This window comes from Thunnus maccoyii, chromosome 11 (assembly GCF_910596095.1).
Source record: "Thunnus maccoyii chromosome 11, fThuMac1.1, whole genome shotgun sequence".
Lineage (NCBI taxonomy): Eukaryota > Metazoa > Chordata > Actinopteri > Scombriformes > Scombridae > Thunnus > Thunnus maccoyii.
In genome coordinates, this window is record NC_056543.1 from 23,422,610 (window position 1) to 23,443,988 (window position 21,379).

The following is a 21,379-nucleotide window of genomic DNA, read 5'->3' on the forward strand; positions in this document are numbered from 1 at the left end:
GGGTCCTCTTCCATGGAGCCCACCATGGTTCTACAGTAGTCCAGAACGGACAAACCAAACACTGGCTCTAGACAGGACCACCGTAGGTTGTCCTACATGCTTGGAGAGGGAGAAGGAGGGGGAGAGAGGGGTATTCTGTTGTTGCAATCTGCAACCTCACCACTGGATGCCACTAAATCGCACACACTGCATCTTTAATTGTGGTAATATGACATCACTGTCTCCCTGAATTTTATTGTATGTAAAGCACTTTGTTAACATTGTTTCAAGAAAGTGCTATACAAATTATTATTTTATTGGGATTTTTTTAAATGTACAATAAATAAAAACAGTTTTTTTGTTCCCAACCTTCTATTTCTTTGTTCTTAGGTGAGATGAATTACTAAAAAGTAAGAAGTTCTTAAAACAAAAGTAATATATTTGAAGAAACCACTGACAACAAATGCATGGTCTTCTTATTGTCTTTCCTTATTTGAAAGATTTGTTATTTTACTTATTTTTATATTAATCTCTCAATTCAATTATATTTTAATAAATACTAATACTGTAATGTTGAATATGTTATCAGCACTCTTGTATTTTGTATTGTGTACTTGCTTTGTACCTGATGTGCTATATGCACTTGCTTCCTGAATTTAAAAAATAAATGCTCTTCTGTATCAGACACACAGAGGTTTATTTGACACATACACCAAAAACATCATTATAATCCAGACCCTGTTTGTTACCAAAGCCTTCCACCCAGGGTGGGCGATAAGCACGAGTCACCAGACAAATGCTGGTAAAATATGGCTGGTAGATTTCAGACACAAAATAATGATTTACTATTGAGTGACTGGTGAATTTGAACATTTATCTGTTAGTGGCTGGCAGATGTTCATATTTTAAAAAGTTAATTTCCCACACTCCCCCTTCCCACACACACATATCCAAAAATATAATAATAAAGTAACATTTTAACTATCCGTGATCTCAAATGTACAAAGACAGACAACAGTGACACTCATTTGCCGGTTTATTAGTTACACCTAGCTGAATCTAATACAACTAATCGTACCCTCATGGTTGATTCAACTTAATGGTTATTTTGGAGGCTGTAGTTTGTGGTATTGCTTTGTACTGATGGGTGTTTCCAATATTTTGTTCACCACATTTATATCAATGTGGGCAGACAGATTAGAAACATAACCTGGTAGGTGAGTGTATGGGGAGGCTGTGGAAACCAATGGCTTTGCAACACGTATCACATGCAGATAAATTGTCCTTGAACTAAAAACAATTCATCAGTACCAAACAATACTCTAAACACTTTGTGAATCTTGATCGTAACATAAATGTTAACTTAAAAAAAAATACAGATACAAAAGCACATACATTCACGCAATAAAACTGTTTCAAATAATTTTCATAAAATTCATCATCTTTGACCAAAACAACCTAATTTTTTACTACATCTCAGAAAAAAAGTCAAATCATGGCATACAGGCTTTTGCTGAAGCCTAAACCTGAGTCAGTGTACAGTACATTGGCATATACATTTCATAGTGAGTTTCACAACACAGCTGTGTGACGTCTTCATGTGCATCAACAACATATAAAGGGCAGCGAATCAGATAGCCCTGTCAATGACCGGTTGTGTTTTCAGTCATAAACATGAGGCACTTAAGCTGCCTGATGTCTAAAAAAGTCACAGTCACTGTTTTACACAGAACATAAGCAGGTGTGCTCACGTAGTCAAGCTAAATGACACATAAGCACATATTCCTCTCTTTATATCAGACAACGCTGTTGAGACTTAAAGCATTAAAGGGGCACAACACAAAAAGTCATATAAGGTCTTCTGTGGCTTTAAATGAGCTTCATCAAGTCTTAAAAATGTACTCAAGAGACATCAGCCAGGTTATTGCAGCTTGCGTTTTGAAGTGTAGTATTTACAGAAAGCCTGCATTACAAAAAATATAAGAGATTTTACACACAAAAGCCACGAAGCGCTCCTGCTATACCGAAAGTGAAATCAAGAGCAACATAAGATTCTTCATATTTTGCATTTGACTGATGTGTTTCCCTAATGAGCATCACCAGTTTTTCTTTTCCTTCCTGTCAAAAGTACATTCATCTTGTACCCGACGTGTTTAATTTCCTGAATAAATATTGTCAATGTGAATTTTGGTAGCATCAAAGCACACTTGAATTATACTCATAGGCCTTTTTTGACAGCAGACATTCGACTTGTCATAGCAGGAAGTGCACAGGTGGAGCTAACAACATGAACCATGACTCAGTTCAAACAATTACTGCAGTGCAATTCAGCTATGAATTATGTTATTAGTAACACATGTGTTTGACAGGTTAAAATATCTCTGCTGTGTAAAGGTGTATTCTGCATTGTTACCCTCGTCTGGAGCCTATATGGTGATATTTCAGCCTCTGCTGCTTTGATTTTTACCCTTCTTCTTTAATATCTCTCACAATTCCTCCAATTCTAACAAAATGTTTACTTAAGAAATTCAGCTGCCCTCATTAATATGCTTAACTGGAAAGGTTGATACTCCACACTATGGGGGAACCTACTGTGGACTATTTGTGTTTCTATCATGTATTTGTTGCGAGTTATTGAGCAAACAAGAGTCTACACACTGTGTCACTACCAGCATTTGTGCTGACTTGAAAATAAAAGAGAAGTATAACTGAAACCAGCTGTGATCATTTTTGTGTGAATGATCATAGCCAGACTGATGATATATGAAAGAAAATATTTCCACTTCTGATCAACTTGTGGTCCTACCGTAAATGACTGGCTTTAATACTGAATTGAATCTGGATCTGCGACCTCTCCTGGCATACAGAACCCTGTAATAATCATTAAATTATAAATAAATTTAACTTTTCTTTGACACAGCGACACATTTCGCTACCAGTTCTCATCTGAGAATGAGCTAGAGCTGCCAGAGTCAGAGTCTGCGTCTGTCAGTCCATCAAAGTCCCAGTCTGCACTGGACCCACTGTCATCGTCTTCCTCCGTAGAGAAGCTGTGAGCAGAGCCGAGGCACGCTGGGTACACACGTGTCGAAACACACACTGGTCCAAGGGTGGACACATACACTGCCATGACATTCTTCCAGGTGTCCCTGGCTGGGTCGTATTCGTGGATGAGGACCCTGTTCTTGTTGTGCTGCAGTAGAGTCTGGGTGAGGAGGAGCAACTTGTTGTTGTGTTGAATCACCTGGTAATTTAGGGCACGGCTATCGATAGGAATGTCACCCAACCTTCTCCATTCCCCCCTGGTGGGACTGTAGGCTTTCACCACAGGGATGTCACACACACAGATGATCTGGTCCTGAAACACGCAGGCCTTGTGAAGCTTGTCTCGTCTCAGTGAGCCACAGTGACGCCAGCGGTTCCTCTTAGGATCATAGCAAAGCATTCTTCTTTTGTTCACCACATACAGGTGGTCATTCAACGCCACCACCTGCATTTTACCTAAAGAATGAGGCAGAGGAGCCACAAATGTCCACTGGTTCCTCTGGACGCTGTAACACTCGACCTCCTTTAGTCTAGTGTCCGTCACTGGGTTCCTTCCTCCCAGGAGATACACATGGCCGTTGAGGTAACCCATCCCAGAGTGTATCCTCCCCAGCGGCCTCTCTGCCAACTCCTGCCAGCTGTTGAGCACAGGATTATACAGCCAGAAATGTTTTGAAAGGTGGGAGGCTAGGTACAGGTTGTTTTCAGGGGTGGCACAGGCGATTAAGGACTCCATGGTGGAGCGCTTGTAGTCCTGACTGCTGAGATCTTCCAGGGGGGGAGCCATGAAATACAGATCCTCTGAATAAGGGTCACAGCACATTATGTTGTCATTAGGTAGGCCAAAGAAGAGAATCATTTCTTTTGCGCTCACTCCTATTCTGTGTTTTGGTACGTCCACAGCTGCGGACATGCCACAGCCGTCCTCTGCAGACCTGTTGAAGAAAGACTCAAGGTATTTCTCAATTAGAGGCCTGGCCATGAGACCCTCCAGGTAACACTTGTCCTTCTCAGTAAACAAGTTCCACCGCACACACTTCAGTGCCTGCAATGCATCCTCTGAGTCCTTTTTCTGCAGTGCATTTGCTTCTATCCACTGTAAAGCAGCAGAGCACACCTTTCTCTCACAGTCCACATCCAAAGTGTCCAGAGACAGCAACTCCTTTAACTGCATCAAGTCCAGCTCACAAAGCTCCCCTCCATTACACAGCTGGCTGAAGTTCCTGGCTATGAAGGCTTGTGCATTCTCCTTAAGCTCAGGGTTGTCATACGTGTCAGCAAATTTCAAAATACCCACACAGTTGGAGAGATCCAGCCTCCTTGTCATGAAACTGGAGCAGGCTTTCCTGATGTACTCCAGCTGCAGCATATTGGCAGCCGCGTACAGCCTTTGCACATTGCTCTCCGTGATGGTCACCCTGCCTGTGTAACAATAGTCGATGATGACCGACATGGACTCAGCGTCCACCCCGCGGATGACCACTCTCTCCTGCATGCTCTCATTCAGCCCCCCGGTGAACATGCTTTTGAAGTAAGGGCTGGCGGCGGCGAGGACGTTGCGGCTGCACAGGAACAGTCGGTCAATGTCACCTCTAGCGGACTCTCCTCCGGGCTCCAGCGACTCCTCTTCGCTCTCCACCCCGATGGTAACGTCCCCGAGGAGCCGACAGTCGTACAGTAATTTCAATTCCCTCATCAAACCCGGGGCGTGATTCACGTCCTCCAGCACCTCGGGACCACTGAAGCAACTCAGCGCCGAAGCCATTGCTGCAAACTTCGCTGAGCAATCGAGCTATTATTTCACGTCGGCGGTGAAGGCTTCAAATAACCAGCTGTCATGCGGTTGACAACATTCAATAACACCAAAGGGTCTGTGCGATGGTAGTGACACATCCGCGGTTTATACACAAAAATCAAACACATGCTGCGAAAAATACATTACCAGCTAGTGGCTCAGCGGTCGCCTGTGTGTCTGAAAGCCGACAGTTCTCTGTCTCAAAATGACCATAATGTCGCGTTTAAATCAGAGATAATTCGTTAATTATATGCGGAAAAACACTGAGACAGTCGTATCCGTTTTCTTAGCTTTGCTAGTCAGTTGTATTATCTCTCCTGAACGTAGCGGACAGCAGCTCTCGTAAAAAAATTAACCGTCAAATTGGCGAGTGTTAAAATAAACATTTTCCGGGAGTAATTGCCAAAATAAACTCACAATTATGTACAAGTGCTGCAGCGATTGATCATGGTTAATTTCTGAAGCCTCCCCCAACACGTTTTCTGTAGATTGTAATGCAGTTATTTATGTTTTACACTTTCCACTACTTAAATTAGTTTCTTAAACACACAAGGGGAAAAATGTAATCGCTTGTTTTGAAGGCAATCTCTCCTCGCTTCCGCTCTGGCTCACTGCACGGCGTTATTTCTTTATTACCCACCCGCATTCTGCCAAGACCCGCCCCTACTCTGCCTCTGATTGGTTAGTGCTCGTTGCCTTAGTTGGTTGGTTAGAAATATCAGAGTGAGAGGCCTCTGCGGCCACTGCGCGCTCACACAAGCTTGCTAAGAAAGGGTTCAGGGTCTCTGATAGGCTAGGAGAACTGGGTCGATTGAGAGCTGCCAACATTCAAATTAAATAATTTAATCAAATGTACCTTCCATATTTGTGTGCATGGTGCATGACTAAATTAAATTTGTTCGATGCTTAAATGTGTTGGATGAGTGAAATTCATTCATTTAATATTTAAATATGACCACCACCTCACCTGGAATAAACCTGCACATCCATGGTACACCCACACAGGCAACTTCACTTATTTAGTCTCTTCTCAGAGGCGTGTGGGCATGTAGAGACTGTACTTGACTGGCGTCTCCGTGATTCTCCTGTTGGCTTTGTTGGTCTAATTAGAGCTTTGTCTGGCTGTTCAGGGTCTTTACCAGATTAAAAGATTTCCTTAGCCACAACCTTTCTAACCTCTGCTGTCTTGTATAGGCTACAGAGCCCTGCACACCAAAACAATTAGACACAAGGACAGTTTCCGTACACAGTCCATCACACTGATGAACAAATCAGCCATGTGATGTCTGAACCCAGTCCCCACGCAACAACCCAGTAATACGAAAACCTTGCTGTACTTACAAGTTATATTACAGTTTAATTTATGCAGTGATGAGTTAGTGACATCTAATATCTGTTTATTATCAAACATTATTCTAAGCAGGCTGAATCTTCTGCACTGTATATCCATCGATAGATGCACATAAACCACATCTGTGTGACTCACTATACTGCCATGAACTCCTGCACTACTTGTATAACCTGTACATAATCCTGTATATACAGTTTGCAGTAACAATTTGACTTGCGTATCCATTTTCAGGTGTGTACATAATAGATTTAAATTTATGTTTGCTTATCTTTGTTTAGTTTTGTTGTCTTGTGTGTTTACTTGCTCATGGCACTGTGTTAAAGTACACTTAAAGCTACTGAGTCAAACTTGACTCTAGGAAACTGTGATAGGCATTTTTCACATTCTGAAGTTCATTGACATTTTAAAAACTACATTTTAATTGACTTGTCAGGAAAAATATGTACAGTACCAGTACCAGTGCTATATTTATGATGATTTTTATGCTATATAATCTATCTATCTATGTATCTATCTATCTATCCAGCTATCTATCTATCTATGTGTCTATCTATCCATCACTTGTTCAGTTGTTTTCATTTTAATGGAACTGGAATTCAATGTGGGTCTTGCAAACTTGCTTTCCATCTTTATTGTGAAGCTTTAATGTCTTACAAGACATTAAACGTGGCACAACTACAGTGTATACTGGATATAACTATATGTCCCATTCCTCTCATTTGTTTCTTCAGTGACATCCAGTATGTCAGATTACATTCAGTGTGCAGTGCAGCCTACGTACATGGTCGAGTAACATGAATGTAGCCAAAGCTTCAGGTGCATCTAGTATCTACGGTTGAGTTCATTGATCCTGCGAAGCCCGTCTTGGTTGTGGATGGTCTTGTGGACTGTGATGAGGAAGGGGAAGGCAGAAGGCAGCTCCACCCTGCGGCTCAGCTTCTGGTGGCCCCAGTGGAGGCAGCGCAGCCTCTCAGCCAGGTCCCGCCTGCCTGCTCGCTCCAGTCCATCTTGCAGCAGCTTGGTCTTATTGGGCTTGTCCCATGACCTCTCATACCTGTGGAGAATGATGAACATCTGAGAAACATATGGTCCAATCCATGTGGTCCCTATTTTAATCTATAAAGAGTACAGTAATTGTAAATGCTAGATTCTCCCTCAAAAATACAGATAACGAGTAGTTGATAATCTGTTGTTAATTCAGGGAACTGCGCTATGTATGCACTGTGTTTAAGTATACTATGGTGTGTATGTGTGGTCACACTATAATCACACACACATACCAGTTTTCCAACATGGTCTTGGCCTGGACACTCTTTTCAGTGGATTTGGTGTGGAAGCGTCCTATCTCAGTTCTGTTGAAGCCAAGCTCATACGCCAGGACTGTCCACTCAAAACCAAGCTGCCTAGAAATCTCCTGCAACGTCTTCAGGTTGATTACAGCATCCTAGAAAACAAAATAACATGCAAAATCACTGTCAGTGAAATATCTGAATGGCATTTAAAGATACATGAAAGTGAAAAAATGAACATACATACCTCTTGTGCTTTGTTGGGCATTATCTCAAATTCCACGAAGATCAGTCGTGCAGGTCACACACTTAATGATGATTATAAACAATTCTCTGCTTCGATGTCTGTGATCGCTGTTTAATATACTTACATTTACAGTCCAAAATATTCCAAATAGCAGACAGAAGTATCAGTCTTATCACCCTACAGTACAGTATGCCAAAAATGAGTGTGGAGAGTGTTACTGGGGAGATTCAAGATCAACACACTAAGCTGTTAAACATTAGTCACTTTAGCTCTAGGGTCCCTTGTGGAGCTAACAACTGTCAGGTTCAAGTGCCCCCAGCAGCTACATAAAGGTGTGCTGTGCTGTGTCTTCATCCTTATATTCTAGAAAACTCAGTATAATTTGGTCAAATCATTTTTCAGTTGCACAATTTGAAGTTAATGTGTTGAGAGTAACAATATTCTATTTTAACAAAAATTAGCTGTTCAACTAACCTTTGCACATTTACAGTGACATAATTAATATGAATTGTCCCTTTTAAATAAACAATGATGGCACTCACTCAAAAAGAACATCAATTATTACTGAAAATGTCAGCCCATTACAGGGCAATGACCATCTGCAGATCATGAACATTAACTAACTTTGAGAAATTGATTTCTTTGATTCTTTACTTTAATCCAAGTAACTATATTTGAGAAAGACTGGAGAAGCACAAAAATACTCTGAAAGGCTTTTATTCACTTTAAAAATTAACCTCCTCTTTAAATTCTTGTCATCCATAAAAAGCATCAGGGCTCTATGTGCAATATCATTGCAGCAATTATGTTTATCAAAGAACATTACAAATCTCAGCCGTCATGTAAACAATAATGAAAAGAAATTAGCCAAAGGATAATGTGTGTACACTTACATTAACAAATTGTCACATTTTACTTAAGAAACAAAGAAGATCATTTATTTTAACGTGTTAATCATAATTCTGATAAAAAGTGCTGTGAGGTCAGGTCAATAAATATAATGGACATGAATTACACTACTTTTAAACAGGCACAGGATGTAAAAATACAGTTTCAGGTTCAAATTCATATTTGACACCACAGTCTGACAAAAATGAATATCTGCAAAATTAGTCATATGAAATCATTAAAAGCATGTACAAAAGCAAGGGCGTAGTTTTTCAGCTGGAGAGAAGTTTTCATTCTATTGAATGAAAGCCTTAATTATCCACAATGACAAATCAAAAAAACACATATCAAAGAGGATCCAGTTCACATTTAACAACTGATTACCAGAATATTGCCAGGTTGTTTCAAAGTGTGTCAGTCTGTGTTTCAGCAGGTAGTAAGGAAAAGATCCAGCCTGCTGGACCCATACTGCTCTCAGTCTCTACTTTGTCCTTCAGTCAAGAGTAGTGCTTTTTAAAAAGGTTAACAGTCACTTTCTCTTGGGTCATAGCCCAAGACTGGGCCCTCCGCGTAGAAATTGTGTCAATCGATTGGGTCCCATCCAGTGCTACCCTGTGTACCTCTTGAACGTCAGTTTATTTGGATTTAGTAACAGCCATCTTTCCAGCTGCCGTCCCTCAGGGCGCTCAGGGAGGCGAGGCTCTTTGGGGGAGTCAGCAAACTGCAGGAGGAGAGAAACAAGTCAATTAAATTCCTCATCTTCATTTGTCAACAAAATTTTCATCCACTTGGTGGCAGCGGAAACAAGCTGTAAACGCTGTAAACACAACACTGACATATTATCACTTTATAAGTTGATAAAGCGATCTTGTTAGCATTTACACATCCAGAGCAATATTTACTCTCCTTTCAGCTCTGTTTTCAGTGTCCACCACCTCCTGAGGGAAATATTCGGCTCATTAGCTACTAAATGCTCCACTATGTTCACCGTCCATCCATTTTTAGAGCTTTTTCCAATGAAAACAACTGCCTGCTGCATCTGGAAACTACGCTGCTGAAAGCAATGAGAGAAAACCAAAACAGTAACGTTGTTGGCTGGAAAACAAAAACAATGAGCTGAAAGAAGCTATAAAGCTTTGTAGAGCAGAAGGGGACTGCAGAGTTGGATAATAATCCTCCGTGGGTTCGTCTTTACAGTGACCCCTTTCATATACATGCAGTAATTTGATCCATTTTACTATAAAAATATAGAATGTAGCAGCTTTAATAAAATAAAATACAAAGATGCACCAACCCTGCAAGTAACAGGAACAAATTACTTTAGTTCACCTTTCAAGTTTGGGACAATCAGTGTAAATGTTTAGATACTAGAACACAGTTTTAAAATGCATTATGATTCACCAAAATCTAAGATATAACAATCCATTTATAAAAATCCAATGATGTACAGTACAGACTGAAATATGTCAAACAGACTGATAAGATGTGTTTTTTTTAGACAACCATGTCTTATTAAGCTAACCTTACTGGCTCAGTGTATCTGCTCTTACCTGCGTGTGGGTTGGGTGATTTTGCTCGGCCGTGAAGCTCCACTGAGTCCTACAAAGGAGGCTGGGCGAGGAAGCGAGCTGCGGGGGACAGCCGACTGGTTGGTGTTGGCTTTTAGCGGCTGCGGTACCAAGCTGCTGCTGGGTTTGAGGGGCTGAGGCAGCGCAGCACTGCTAGGGATGGAGTGTAGACTGGCAGAGGTGGACAGGGAGGTGGAGGTGGGACCCTGCAGGACTGTGGGGCTTACATAAGCTGTGGCTTTTAGTGGGTGTCGAGGAATAGTGGGGAAATTGCCCACGCTCTGGACACGCTGACTGAGCTGGCCAGGTGGGGGAACTGAAACACAGCAAGAGAAAAATGACATGAAAGTAGTGACAGTATGGCAAGATCTGATTTACTCATAGACATGAGGACAAAAGTCTTACTGGAGGACTGGAGTCGTGCGAGCCCATTGGACGAGTCAAAGCTCTGGCTGCTCCGGAGGGAGGACATCGTTGGCAAGGAGGAAGGGCCGTGGGAGGGTGGGTTGACGGGAGACACCAGGCATGGAATACTGGGAACACTAGGCATGCTGGGAGCTCGGATCAGGTTGGGCATGCTTCTCCGTAGCTTGTCTACGTAACCGTATCAACAAACCAGATCAGGTATTGTAGAAGTCCACTCGATTTGGAGCTTCAGAGGTTTTTCACTCACATATCCAACATTAAAGGAATAGTTTGACATTTTAGGGAATAGAAAAGTCACTGTAAAGTCTTTATGCTAAGCTAAGCTAACCAGCTGCTGGCTACATCATATTTATTATACAGACATGAGAGTGGTATCAATCTTCTCATCTAACTCTTGGCAAGAAAGAGAGTAAGTATATTTCCCAAAATGTCAAACAATCCCTCGAAGAATTCTGACTTGATTCAAATCAAAACTGCATAGCATGTGAATGTCCTAATAAATCCTGAAAATATTCTCCTCAACACGACTACAATATCAGTCAGTCACTCAACAGAGACAACAGAGTAGACTGAAACACAGAGCTGAACTGAGGAAGCTCTTTAAATCCTGTAACCAAGAGCACTCACTAAATCCTCTTTGGCACATACAAAAATGGTCTGGTTTGAAATTAGGGACATCTCAAATGTGGGTAATTCTGCAAAGACGCTTAACTATTCTTGGTCTGACTTTGGGATTGTCCATTTCATTGAAAAAAGTATCAGACCCCATGAAGAAACATCATTATTTACTAGGATAAAGGATATTTGATGACATGAAATCTGCAAAGGAACAAGGAATTTCTTCAGCACTCACCTGTGCTATTCCTGTATGCTGTGTGTGTTTCTGTGGTCAGGCTGGAGTTCCCAGAGTACTGGGAGAGTCCACTGAGTGAATACTGTGGGGTGATTGAGCTGCGTCTGCAGTCTCTGATACTGGAGAAGGTGTGAGAGTGGGGCAGGCTGCCCCGCTGCATAGACCCTGTACGGAAAAGTCGAGGCTGGGGAGGAGGGAGCTGGTCGTACCCCTCATCTTCCTCGTCCTCCTCCTCGAGATCCATCTCACTGCGCCTGAGGGAGTGTATGGAGAAGCTGGAGCTGCGGCGACTGGCTGTGGTAGAGGTAGAGGCGTAGTCCTGTCGGAGACCTACAGGGTGAAAGATCAATGCTTTTTATCTGTGGAAAAAAATGAACCTGAACCTCATATACTCTATATGATACTCTGAGGTGCCCCTCATCCATTATTCCATTACTGAATGAGTAGACCAAACTCATACTGGAAAGATTTTTTTGTCTGAAATCTCCTGCATAATTTATCAAGATATTGCTGCCTGTTTATGTTTAGAGATGTTTCGAGGTCAAACATTTATCCTGGTTTTAGACATTCATCAGCAATGTAACAAAGTCATCCATTTCAGTCTGTCCAGAATGGTGATCATTGTTGTTGTATTATATAGCTGGATGTCATTCACTAGTATTATCTCAGTTCTTAAACAGTATAGTATGGTTTTATTCTTCTGAAAGAAAGTCTGAACTACTAAATCACAAGAATAAACACTGTTATGGTATGACGGGCCTTCATATGAAGTTTAAAGCCAATTAAGAGAACTAGCTCCACAGTGGCCAAATCAGATACATCAGTCAAAAAAATAAAAAAAATGGACAGCATTTATATAACATCTACAACCCACGAGCAGTGCAATGCACTACACAATGAGTCATCTTCAGCCAGACACCCATTTAGTGCAGTTTGGGTTTTAGTCTGATGCTAAAGGAACCCTCCACATACTGTTAGGAGTAGCCTGAGACCAACCAACCAGTCTACAGCCATACTAGTGGCTCTGTGATCCTATCCTTAGGCACAGTGGTGCTTTGAGCTAAATGTTACCATATCTAGGTTTAGTGTGTTAGCATGCTAACATCTGCTAGTAAATTAAGGAATTAATTGAACTACTGCTGTGGATGATGGGAATGTCATTGGTTTTGCAGGTATTTTGGTCAACAATCAAAAATCATAACCAAACCCAGACAAATGGCAATGATGTGCATGGTGCTTTTAATGACCCACATACTGTATGTAGCATTATTTGCAGTGGTGATTTAATTACTTCAGATTTCAAGCACTTTTTCATAAGGAGTGTATATTATTTTCTCTCTTTCCTGTAAAGCCTACAAGATATTTAATAGTCAACTCACTCTCCTCCTGAAGTCGAGCCATGACCTCCACATCTGTCATGTCCTGCAGTTTGTATCCCATGGAGATAGAGTCATCCTCCAGTTCTGAAACACCCACCTCACTGTCCACGGAAGACTGCGGGCTAATTGCAGCATGCCGGCGACCAAGGTCTAAAAACACACGGAAGAGCCAAATCTCTCTCATCAAGACATTTCACTCTCTATACTGGAGGAAAAACAGAGACAACTGCACCGACTGTAAATGCTTGCATGCGATACAGGCACTCAACACACAGAGAAGATGTTTTCACAGCAGATGTGCAGTCTGTATGATTGCATGTATTCGTATATATCCATTACAGATGGATAGGTGGTGACGATGAATGGCAGTGTAGAGAAGACAGGTTGTCAGTGCATCTTACTGTGGAGAGTTGAGTTTGATAGGAAGGTGGGTGCTCTGTCACTGAGGCTGCAGCTGGCCCTGAGTGGAAGGGTTGGCTGGAGGAAAGACTGACCAGATGATGGCAATGGAGCTTGGAAGGACAGAAACACAGTGAAAGAGAGAAGAGGTTCAATCTCTGAGAACCAGTCTAACATGTAAATCAAAACTACACTCTCTGACATTTGTGTACAATTAAAATATGGATGAAAAGGCACAAAAAGCATTCATATTGGATATAATTTTTTGTCTGGAGGAGATTGTTTGTCACCATCTGTCTCAGGGTATGACCTTATAATCTCGGCCCTGCAAGCATTTGCTGTAATCTGAGTGTAAACTGCAAGTAACAGGTTGTTTAAGAATCTGGGTTATGTTTATACAGTTAGCTCCAAGAGTCTTTTGGGAGCAACAGATGCATTTGGCTCTCTTTTCTTATTACTTTGAATGATAAATGAAACAGCTATGAGGTTAAAAGAAAGAGTTTTAGTACACTCAATTTAGAATTTCCATGTAAGAGATGAAGATAATGATTTCTATAGTTTATAGACTTTCAAGGTTACGACAAAAGCCAGTTAGCCTTCATTTACACATTTTGTGTACATTTGTATCATTTTGTTATTTGCTATGTTGTTAAGTCATTAGCTTTTGGAATGAGGGCAGCGTTGGCCTGAAGGTTAGAAAAGCAAGCTTGTGACCAGCAGGTCCTCACTGAGCAAGGCCCTTAACTCTGCTTATTGGCCACCAGATGAGACTGTGTTTTCTTCTGGGCAGCTTCCTGATCTGAATGTGTATAAATGTGTGCTAACATACTCACAGTAACAAAGCTAATATGCTGATGTTTGGAAAAGTTAAAGTTATTAAAGTTATTGTCATAATTAACCTTGTGGATGACATGAATGTCTGTGCCAAATTCCATGGCAATCAATCCAATAGTTGTGTAGAAATTTCACTCAAAACCACATATATGAACCTCATGGGGGCGCTAGAGGAGAAGTCAGGGGATCAGTAAAGTCTGCAGGATGCATGGCAATCCACCTGCTAGTTGTTGAGATATTTTAGTCTGGACCAAAGTGGTGGACCGACCAACCAACGGACTGACCCCCAGTTATACCTCTAACATGGCTGAAAATAAGATAGTGAGAAACATAAATAAACTATAACCATAATTTCTTACTACTAATGCTAACCAATTAATAATCATGTTTAGCATTTTGACTTGAATGACTTAAATGATCAGTCAGTTAAAATTAAAGTCAATTTCTGTCAATCAACTCATCAATCCATGGACTTAATTAATAGTGTTACCACTAACATAAATGCACAATTCAACAGCATTTTTAATCCTGTAAAGACAGCCCACTTTAACATATGTGTTCTACAGATAAAAATTAATTCAGTAATTTGACCACTAATACTGTATAAATCTGTATTCGCACTGTATCCACACCCTGATGGTCTAGGTTAAATCCCTAAGCACTGACCATGTGACCTCAGTGAGTCTGGCTACAGACTCTCTTTTCCTGTCTACTCTCCAATAAAATATTTTAGATAAATAAAGTCAGAACTATTGACGATTATAAATGATCCTCAGAAGCCCAACAGAGGTTAGAGTGATACTCGTGTGGTTAGCAGTAGTTATATACATGTGTAGTAGAGCATGTACAGTATGTGTGTTACCTGGGGACTCAGTTAGTGCAGCAGGTTTAGTGTAAGGCAGGACAGGGCAGCTGAGGGTGTTTAATCCCTCTATGCAGCTGTATGGACGGACGGAGGACAGTCCTCTCCACCGCTTAGCTAGACACAAAATTGCAAAGGGCATGTTAGTCAGACTGCTTTACCATAACACATGCAAACACATAGATAGCCAAACGTGCACACAAGCGGTACATTGATTATACTGTAACACACTCTGGCCAAATGTTAATCTGCTCTTTACATATCAGCATTGACGTTGTAAATGATTTGGTCAAAGCTCCGACAGAAGAGGCTCATACAGTAAGATGAGGTTTAGCTTACCACTGCAGCTTATTGGGCTAAACTACAGATTTTTTTTTAGAGGGATCTTAGGATAAGCGGGGATTGTGCATGTAGGCTACATCCCATTCCCAAAATCGGAATTAGATCTACTACGGTCTACTTTGGGATGTGGGGGTTACATTTATAGAGCACACATTTAATGTTTTCCTGCTGTATTCATTTTATGGTACATTATTATCATCAGGCATACTTAGCAAAGGTTTACAAGTTGTAACTAATGACTTTAATAATGGTTAAAACATTTTATTACATTTGGAAATAAGTAGTAAAATTGATATGGATTACTTTTTGGAACAACTCAAATGTTGTTCTAATTAATGACTCATTACTGATCTATAGTGCATTAATTAATATTTTTAACCATTAAAAAGGCAATTAGTTGCAACCTGTAAACCCTTAATAAGGTTTGCTTCTTAAGAAAGTGATTGGCAGTGAGTAACTTGCCTGAAATGACATGACTGACATGAAATAATGTGTGTTCAGTGTGTAAACACTGAGTTCATCCCCTCTGATTGGTAGTCAGGGAGGCACACACCTGACAAAGTGGAGCATTTGGCATTCCCAACACAATTAGGCTCAACCACTACTGGATAAAACTAGCATTCACGGCAAGTTACACAAACAACGGCTACTGGAGCTCAGAGACAACAGTGTATTCATGACCCGGAGGAGTAGAGCCAACCTTCCTTGAATACAGCTTTAGAAAAAGACGAGGACCTTCAACCATACACACACACACGCACTAATGAACATCCAAACATCCAAACACTTAAAAACATGCATTTTTGAAAATAAAGTGCGTACACAGTAGGTCCACAATATGAAAATAACTGATCTGAGAAAACTCTTGTTGAATTTTAAAATCAGAACACACACTGTATGTATTCATACGTGCACATAAGTACATGCTTTCACAGTACAAGAGACTCTTGTGCAGGATGTTTGAGCAGTGAGGGTTGGGTAAATCTGCCTCAAAACCCAGTTAAGCATGGTTTCTATGGCAACCATATCCTCTTGCATGAGTGTAGAAACTGTAAAGCACGTAATATGAAACTGGGTTCAGCAGCAAATGTCATTCTGTAGCACACTAGTATCCCGGTTATGATCGTTTTTTGTAGTATCCTGGTTATGTGTTAGCACATATAAACATGATATTCGGGTCTCAGGAATCTGAATAAGCCATCATCATATTTGAGAAACTCCAGTATGCTTCAGAGTGGAAACACTGTATTCAGGTCTGCAGTGTGTCTGGATAGTAGTTAATGTAGCCAGTAAAACATTAAATATGTCGATAAATGGTGTAATGAAGTACGACGGTGGTAATGCGCAGGATGAACTGTAGTCTTCATCTCCTCTTCTGTTGCTAATGGAGATGGAGAAGCTAAATCCAGCAGACATGTAACTACAGCAAAGTCCAGGCAGAAACCAAAGTGGGTTCATCCTCAACTGTTGGTGACTCAGACAGCAGAGAAATGTTAGATTTGTTGGATGCGGAGGAGTGAAAGACATAAGCGATCAGAAACCTAGATAACATCAAAATCATGTATACAAGAAGGTGAATAAACAGGTTTTACTATGTTCCATGGATGTAAATTTTACAGTATATTCCAAATATGATCAAAACCAGGACACTAATGAGCAAGTATATTCACTGAGAGCCATATTTGAATTTAAAGGACTAATTTGACATTCACTAGCTTGCCAAGAGTTAGATTAGATGAGAGGATGATAACTCTCTGAAGATGAGAGATATCAATCTTCTCATCTATTTCTTGACATATAAGCATATTTCCCAAAACTATTCCTTTAACATTTAAAAAAACGTGAGTGTAAATTTAAAATGGAGTATGTTTTCCCTTGAATTGTGCTTTTTTTAACATGGAGATCTGAGTGCGTGGAGCCACTTGTAGGCGGTGCAATGTAATGGTGATACTCTGACCAGAGTTTTGTAATCCTCTCTGCTCTGTTCTACACTGTCTTCCATTTAACACAGTGTGATGCCATCCAACGGCACAGCATGAGTTCTTCCAAATGGAGTTGTTTTTTTGTTTTTTTTCTATCTGCAGAGAAGCAAATCCCTTAAACTGATCTTAATTGTCCTCTGGAGATGCTGATATGTGTAAATGGGAGCGCTTCCAACTCTGCTGCCACATAAGTAATCACTCTGTGGGAAGTCGTTTGCAACTTTACAACCCATAAATTTAAAGCGAGTGATTTAAATGGTCAAATGAGAGAAACAATAGAGCTGTGTGCAGTGAAACGCTCCCACGATTCAGAAGCTGCCACTGAAATCCTCGTTGCACGTGGAGACATTTTGTGTCAAGTGTGTCACAGCTTATGATCACATGTCAGCAGCCAGAGAGACAGATGTCCAGATGTGGCCTCAGATGAGAGCCTGTTAATCTGGGCGGTAAATACACAGTACCTTGGTCCAGTCTGTGACAGAGAGTCATCTTAGCCAGCTCCACCTCAGGCCCCGGGTGGTCCAGTACCTGCCTGCACCACTGGAGAGGGCTGAGGATACGCTCACCCTGCAGCTTGGCTTTGGGACTCACATACAGCCTGAAACATTGAGCACAACCCACAGTTTAATCCTGACACCTTTACAGCATAGACCATATTGTTGTTTTATGGTGAGAGTTGACATTATTTATCTGCAGAACGACCTGTGTCCACATGAAATAGCATTTAGTGATCCTACGGGACTGAACGTTTTACAGTGGCAATATTTCTCAGCTGAGCAACACAGTGAGGTAAGAACGCTTTATCGCAAATGATCCTGTGGCTGTGGAAAGGGAGTGATTTTCATGACATCCAAATGCAACAAAGTCAAAAAAATATCAGATTTTGTGTAAAGAGTCATTGTCATTTTAATCTAAAATTAAATGTGTAAAATACAACTGGTTATAGTTTCATTCAGTGCAATAATGTATAGGATGTGACAACTATAATCAAATATAGGATTGACAGAAAATTAATTGACAACAATTGAGATAAATCAATTAATCATCAAAAGTCATATATCAAGTAAACTTTCTTTTTTTTCACCTTCTAAAATGAGAATTCACTGTAACTTTTTGCTTTTATGATACTAAATTAAAAATCTTTAAGTTTTGGACTGTTGGTCAGACAAAACAAGCAATCTGAAGATATTGCATTGCACCCTGGGAAATTGTGCTGGGCATTTTTCAGTATTTTCTGACTAAACAATCAAATTATCAATAAAGTAATCAAGAGATTGATCAATAATGGAAAATAATCATCAGTTGCAGCCCATAAAACTGTGCATTGAGCGCAACCTATAAGTCTTCTACAAAACCAGGTGCAGGTCAAGACAAGAGAAATAGAGCTTATTACTGGAAACTGGATCCCCATATCATTGACTGCTAACTATCAGCAGAAGATATCTGAGCAGTGAGTAAAGAGGGTAAAACATGCTGTCTGATTCTCAATTTCACACACAGGGAAAGATTATAGAATCAATCAATAAGCTAAACGCTACACAGGAGTGACAGATTGCTAAAAATCAATTAAACTGGATTGTTAAAAAAGTGAGTCGTCACCTGTGACTAAGCAGAACCGACCCTTTATCTGGCAACTGGGTCATGGTGTTACACTGACTTTGTGGTTAATTAGTCGTGATAAATGGAGTGAGGATATACCACCGCAGCGGGTGAATGTTGGATGCCATCATTGCTGCATTCAGCTGTGTGCTACATTTTCCACATCATCACATCAGATACATAAAGCTGGAGACGGTTCAGTAGTCAGCGTGTCAGTGTGTGAGCTACCTAAGTCAGCAGATACGGCGCTTCAAAGTAGTTCAGCCTGGGGCTGAGCACTACACACAAAGCCAAGCTGTTTGATCACAGGCTGAAGGGGGTCATTGTTTCTAATTTCATCCCAGTGCTGCCTTACTCTGAATAGATACCTATGCTGCATGCACAGTGCATTCTGGGATGCACAAAGCTTGTGTCAGACCTGTTTTTGTTCTTTCTCCTCCTGTAAGAAGTCACTCTGTATGCCAGTGCCTTCAAGTCTACTCCACTAGGAGAGGGATCAATAATGTGATCAATGAGAGGGAGATACATGGAAGGCTAGCATTACACACCATGTCTCTAAACTGTAGCTAGTTGGCAGTCCTGTGGCCTACAAAGCATCTATTAGGGTCAGAGAAACACAGGGACAATCATTTTTCATTGTACATTCACAAAGACATACAGTATGTGTGGCTGCTATGAAGTGGCAGATGAAAACAGAGCAGTTACCAGCTCTCAGGCTCTCCGACAGGGAGCACGGTGTTGAGGTCCAAAATATCAACCTCATCCAGAACAGTCGCGGGTCCAGCGGCGCCGCTGTCCTCCGCGGCGGCATCAGGAGACACCGAGCTCGCCTGGAAATAGGCGAAAGGCTCCTCCGTTGATCCCCGGAGTCCAGGGGCACACGGATGCGACTGAGTTGGACTCAAAATACTGTATTTGCTGGAGAAACTGTCACTCGGACAAGCTGTACCCCCATGCAGACACGACAACGAGGTCTGGGGATGAGGGCCGATGGAGCAATTGTTTACAGCGTTCGCTCGAGTCCGCAATTGTTCGTTTTGCCTCTCCAATTTTCGGACCAATTCCTGAAGCTTTAACACCTCCAGCTCCGCGTTGGTGATTTTATTGTTGCCATTGACGTCTGCCATCATCTGGGGGTTCAACACCTCTGCTTCCATTTGGTAAAAAGCACATTGAGAGGGGCAAAATGCACGGCCTGCTTGCAGAGGGGTCCTGTTCAATTTAGAGAGGGTGTCCAGATTCAGGCTACAACACACTCAGAGACACACACACACACATACACTGATGCTGCTGCTGCCGCTGGGATGACTGCACAGCCGGCCTCTCATTGGTCAGCGGCACGGAGTTCAACTCCCATCACACCACTGCTTAGGAAGTATTTATTATGTGAGCCTCCTTTGGACCCTTTATTTTTATAGTTTTGAATTACAGCGGATGTAATTGGGATGTAATTTTTCCAATCAATAAAAACAACAACAAAAAAAACAACAATAGTATTTTGAAAAAACTAATTTTAAAGGTGCAGTGCGTGAAATTTAGTGGCATCTAGTGGAACAGACTTGGCAGAGAAGGAATATAATATTCATAAGTATGTTTTAGTTAGTGTATAATCTCATAAAAATAAGACTCGTGTTTTCGTTACCTTAGAATGAGCCCTTTATATCTACATAAGGAGCGGGTCCTCTAACATGGAGCCTGCCATGTTGCACCCAAGACCCCCGGAACAGCGCCAGGCTCTGAAGTCAATTTGACATAGTGGCCAAACCGTGTAATTACAATGTCACATGATGCTATTGGGCCCAAAGACTTTTTACCATAGACTTACATTGTGAAAGAGACATCTGTAAATCAGCCGATACATTCTTTGTGTGCCACAACCCCCGCAAATTGACTCGTTTCACTATCAGAATTTGATCCATTCTGTCTGATCACATTTCAAAAGTCTGAATGAGCTGCACGATTGAATAGTTTTATCCCCATTCAAGTTAGCTAGAGGACTAAACCGGAAGTTAGCCATCTAGGCCGGCGGAAATCTCTAGTGAGCATGCTCTATGGGCGCATTGGGCCCATCGAGCAGTTCTCCTTGTATCCAGGTCTATTTATCCATGGTTGTACTGCCATGTTTCTACAGAAGCCAAAATCAGACAAACAAAACGCTAGCTTTAGAGAGGGCCTTTCAGCAAGTCAGCAACACAAACCTAAAGTCAAATTCAGACAATAATTGCTTCAAAACAACAATGTTAATGTTAAGCTTATATACAATCATCCTAAATCTACGGTAATAACTAATGGTGTGAGGTCATCTGCTTTCCCTACAGGACATGGGACAAAGCAGAGCGATCCGCTCTGACCACTCTTGTTTATTATTGCTGTTGAAAGTTCCACTATATGTGTCCGAGACAAACTCTACTCAAGCCTACTTCAAACTATTTTATTTCATTTTAATTGGTGACAAATTAAACATAGTTTAATGTCTTGCACCATTTCTGGGGAATTTACAAAACTTGTGCAACGTGTACTGAACTATATATACTATAACGT

General features: G+C 41.1%; 3 protein-coding genes across 3 annotated transcripts; all 3 read right to left on the reverse strand.

The window, feature by feature from the left end:
* Window positions 1–997: 997 nt before the first annotated feature.
* On the reverse strand, window positions 998–5,405 carry kbtbd7 (kelch repeat and BTB (POZ) domain containing 7). Its single transcript, XM_042426195.1, has one exon. The coding sequence runs from the start codon at window positions 4,787–4,789 to the stop codon at window positions 2,912–2,914; it is 1,878 nt and encodes a 625-aa protein (XP_042282129.1). The 5' UTR covers window positions 4,790–5,405; the 3' UTR covers window positions 998–2,911.
* Window positions 5,406–6,742: 1,337 nt separating this feature from the next.
* Window positions 6,743–7,727, reverse strand: wu:fc50b12 (uncharacterized protein LOC103911624 homolog). The gene is made up of 3 exons (XM_042425452.1): window positions 7,707–7,727; window positions 7,451–7,614; window positions 6,743–7,224 (listed from the first exon to the last, which is right to left on the reverse strand). The coding sequence occupies exons 1-3, from the start codon at window positions 7,725–7,727 to the stop codon at window positions 6,993–6,995; spliced, it is 417 nt and encodes a 138-aa protein (XP_042281386.1). The 3' UTR covers window positions 6,743–6,992.
* A 680-nt stretch (window positions 7,728–8,407) lies between these two features.
* Window positions 8,408–20,132, reverse strand: slain1a (SLAIN motif family, member 1a). The gene is made up of 9 exons (XM_042425358.1): window positions 19,544–20,132; window positions 17,701–17,837; window positions 14,916–15,032; window positions 13,222–13,332; window positions 12,821–12,970; window positions 11,442–11,771; window positions 10,568–10,756; window positions 10,145–10,478; window positions 8,408–9,315 (listed from the first exon to the last, which is right to left on the reverse strand). The coding sequence occupies exons 1-9, from the start codon at window positions 19,993–19,995 to the stop codon at window positions 9,240–9,242; spliced, it is 1,896 nt and encodes a 631-aa protein (XP_042281292.1). The 5' UTR covers window positions 19,996–20,132; the 3' UTR covers window positions 8,408–9,239.
* Between the last annotated feature and the right edge of the window lie 1,247 nt (window positions 20,133–21,379).

Excerpts from the sequence above, each read along its gene's own strand:
- kbtbd7 (XM_042426195.1), bottom strand. The coding sequence starts at position 4,789 with ATGGCTTCGGCGCTGAGTTGCTTCAGTGGTCCCGAGGTGCTGGAGGAC.
- wu:fc50b12 (XM_042425452.1), bottom strand. The coding sequence starts at position 7,727 with ATGCCCAACAAAGCACAAGAG. Across the intron at positions 7,615-7,706 it reads TGCCCAACAAAGCACAAGAG|GATGCTGTAATCAACCTGAA; the intron begins GTATGTATGTTC and ends TTTGTTTTCTAG. Across the intron at positions 7,225-7,450 it reads AAGACCATGTTGGAAAACTG|GTATGAGAGGTCATGGGACA; the intron begins GTATGTGTGTGT and ends CATTCTCCACAG.
- slain1a (XM_042425358.1), bottom strand. The coding sequence starts at position 19,995 with ATGGAAGCAGAGGTGTTGAACCCCCAGATGATGGCAGACGTCAATGGC. Across the intron at positions 13,333-14,915 it reads TGCACTAACTGAGTCCCCAG|CTCCATTGCCATCATCTGGT; the intron begins GTAACACACATA and ends TGTCCTTCCAAG. Across the intron at positions 10,757-11,441 it reads AGCATACAGGAATAGCACAG|ACAAGCTACGGAGAAGCATG; the intron begins GTGAGTGCTGAA and ends ACGGTTACGTAG.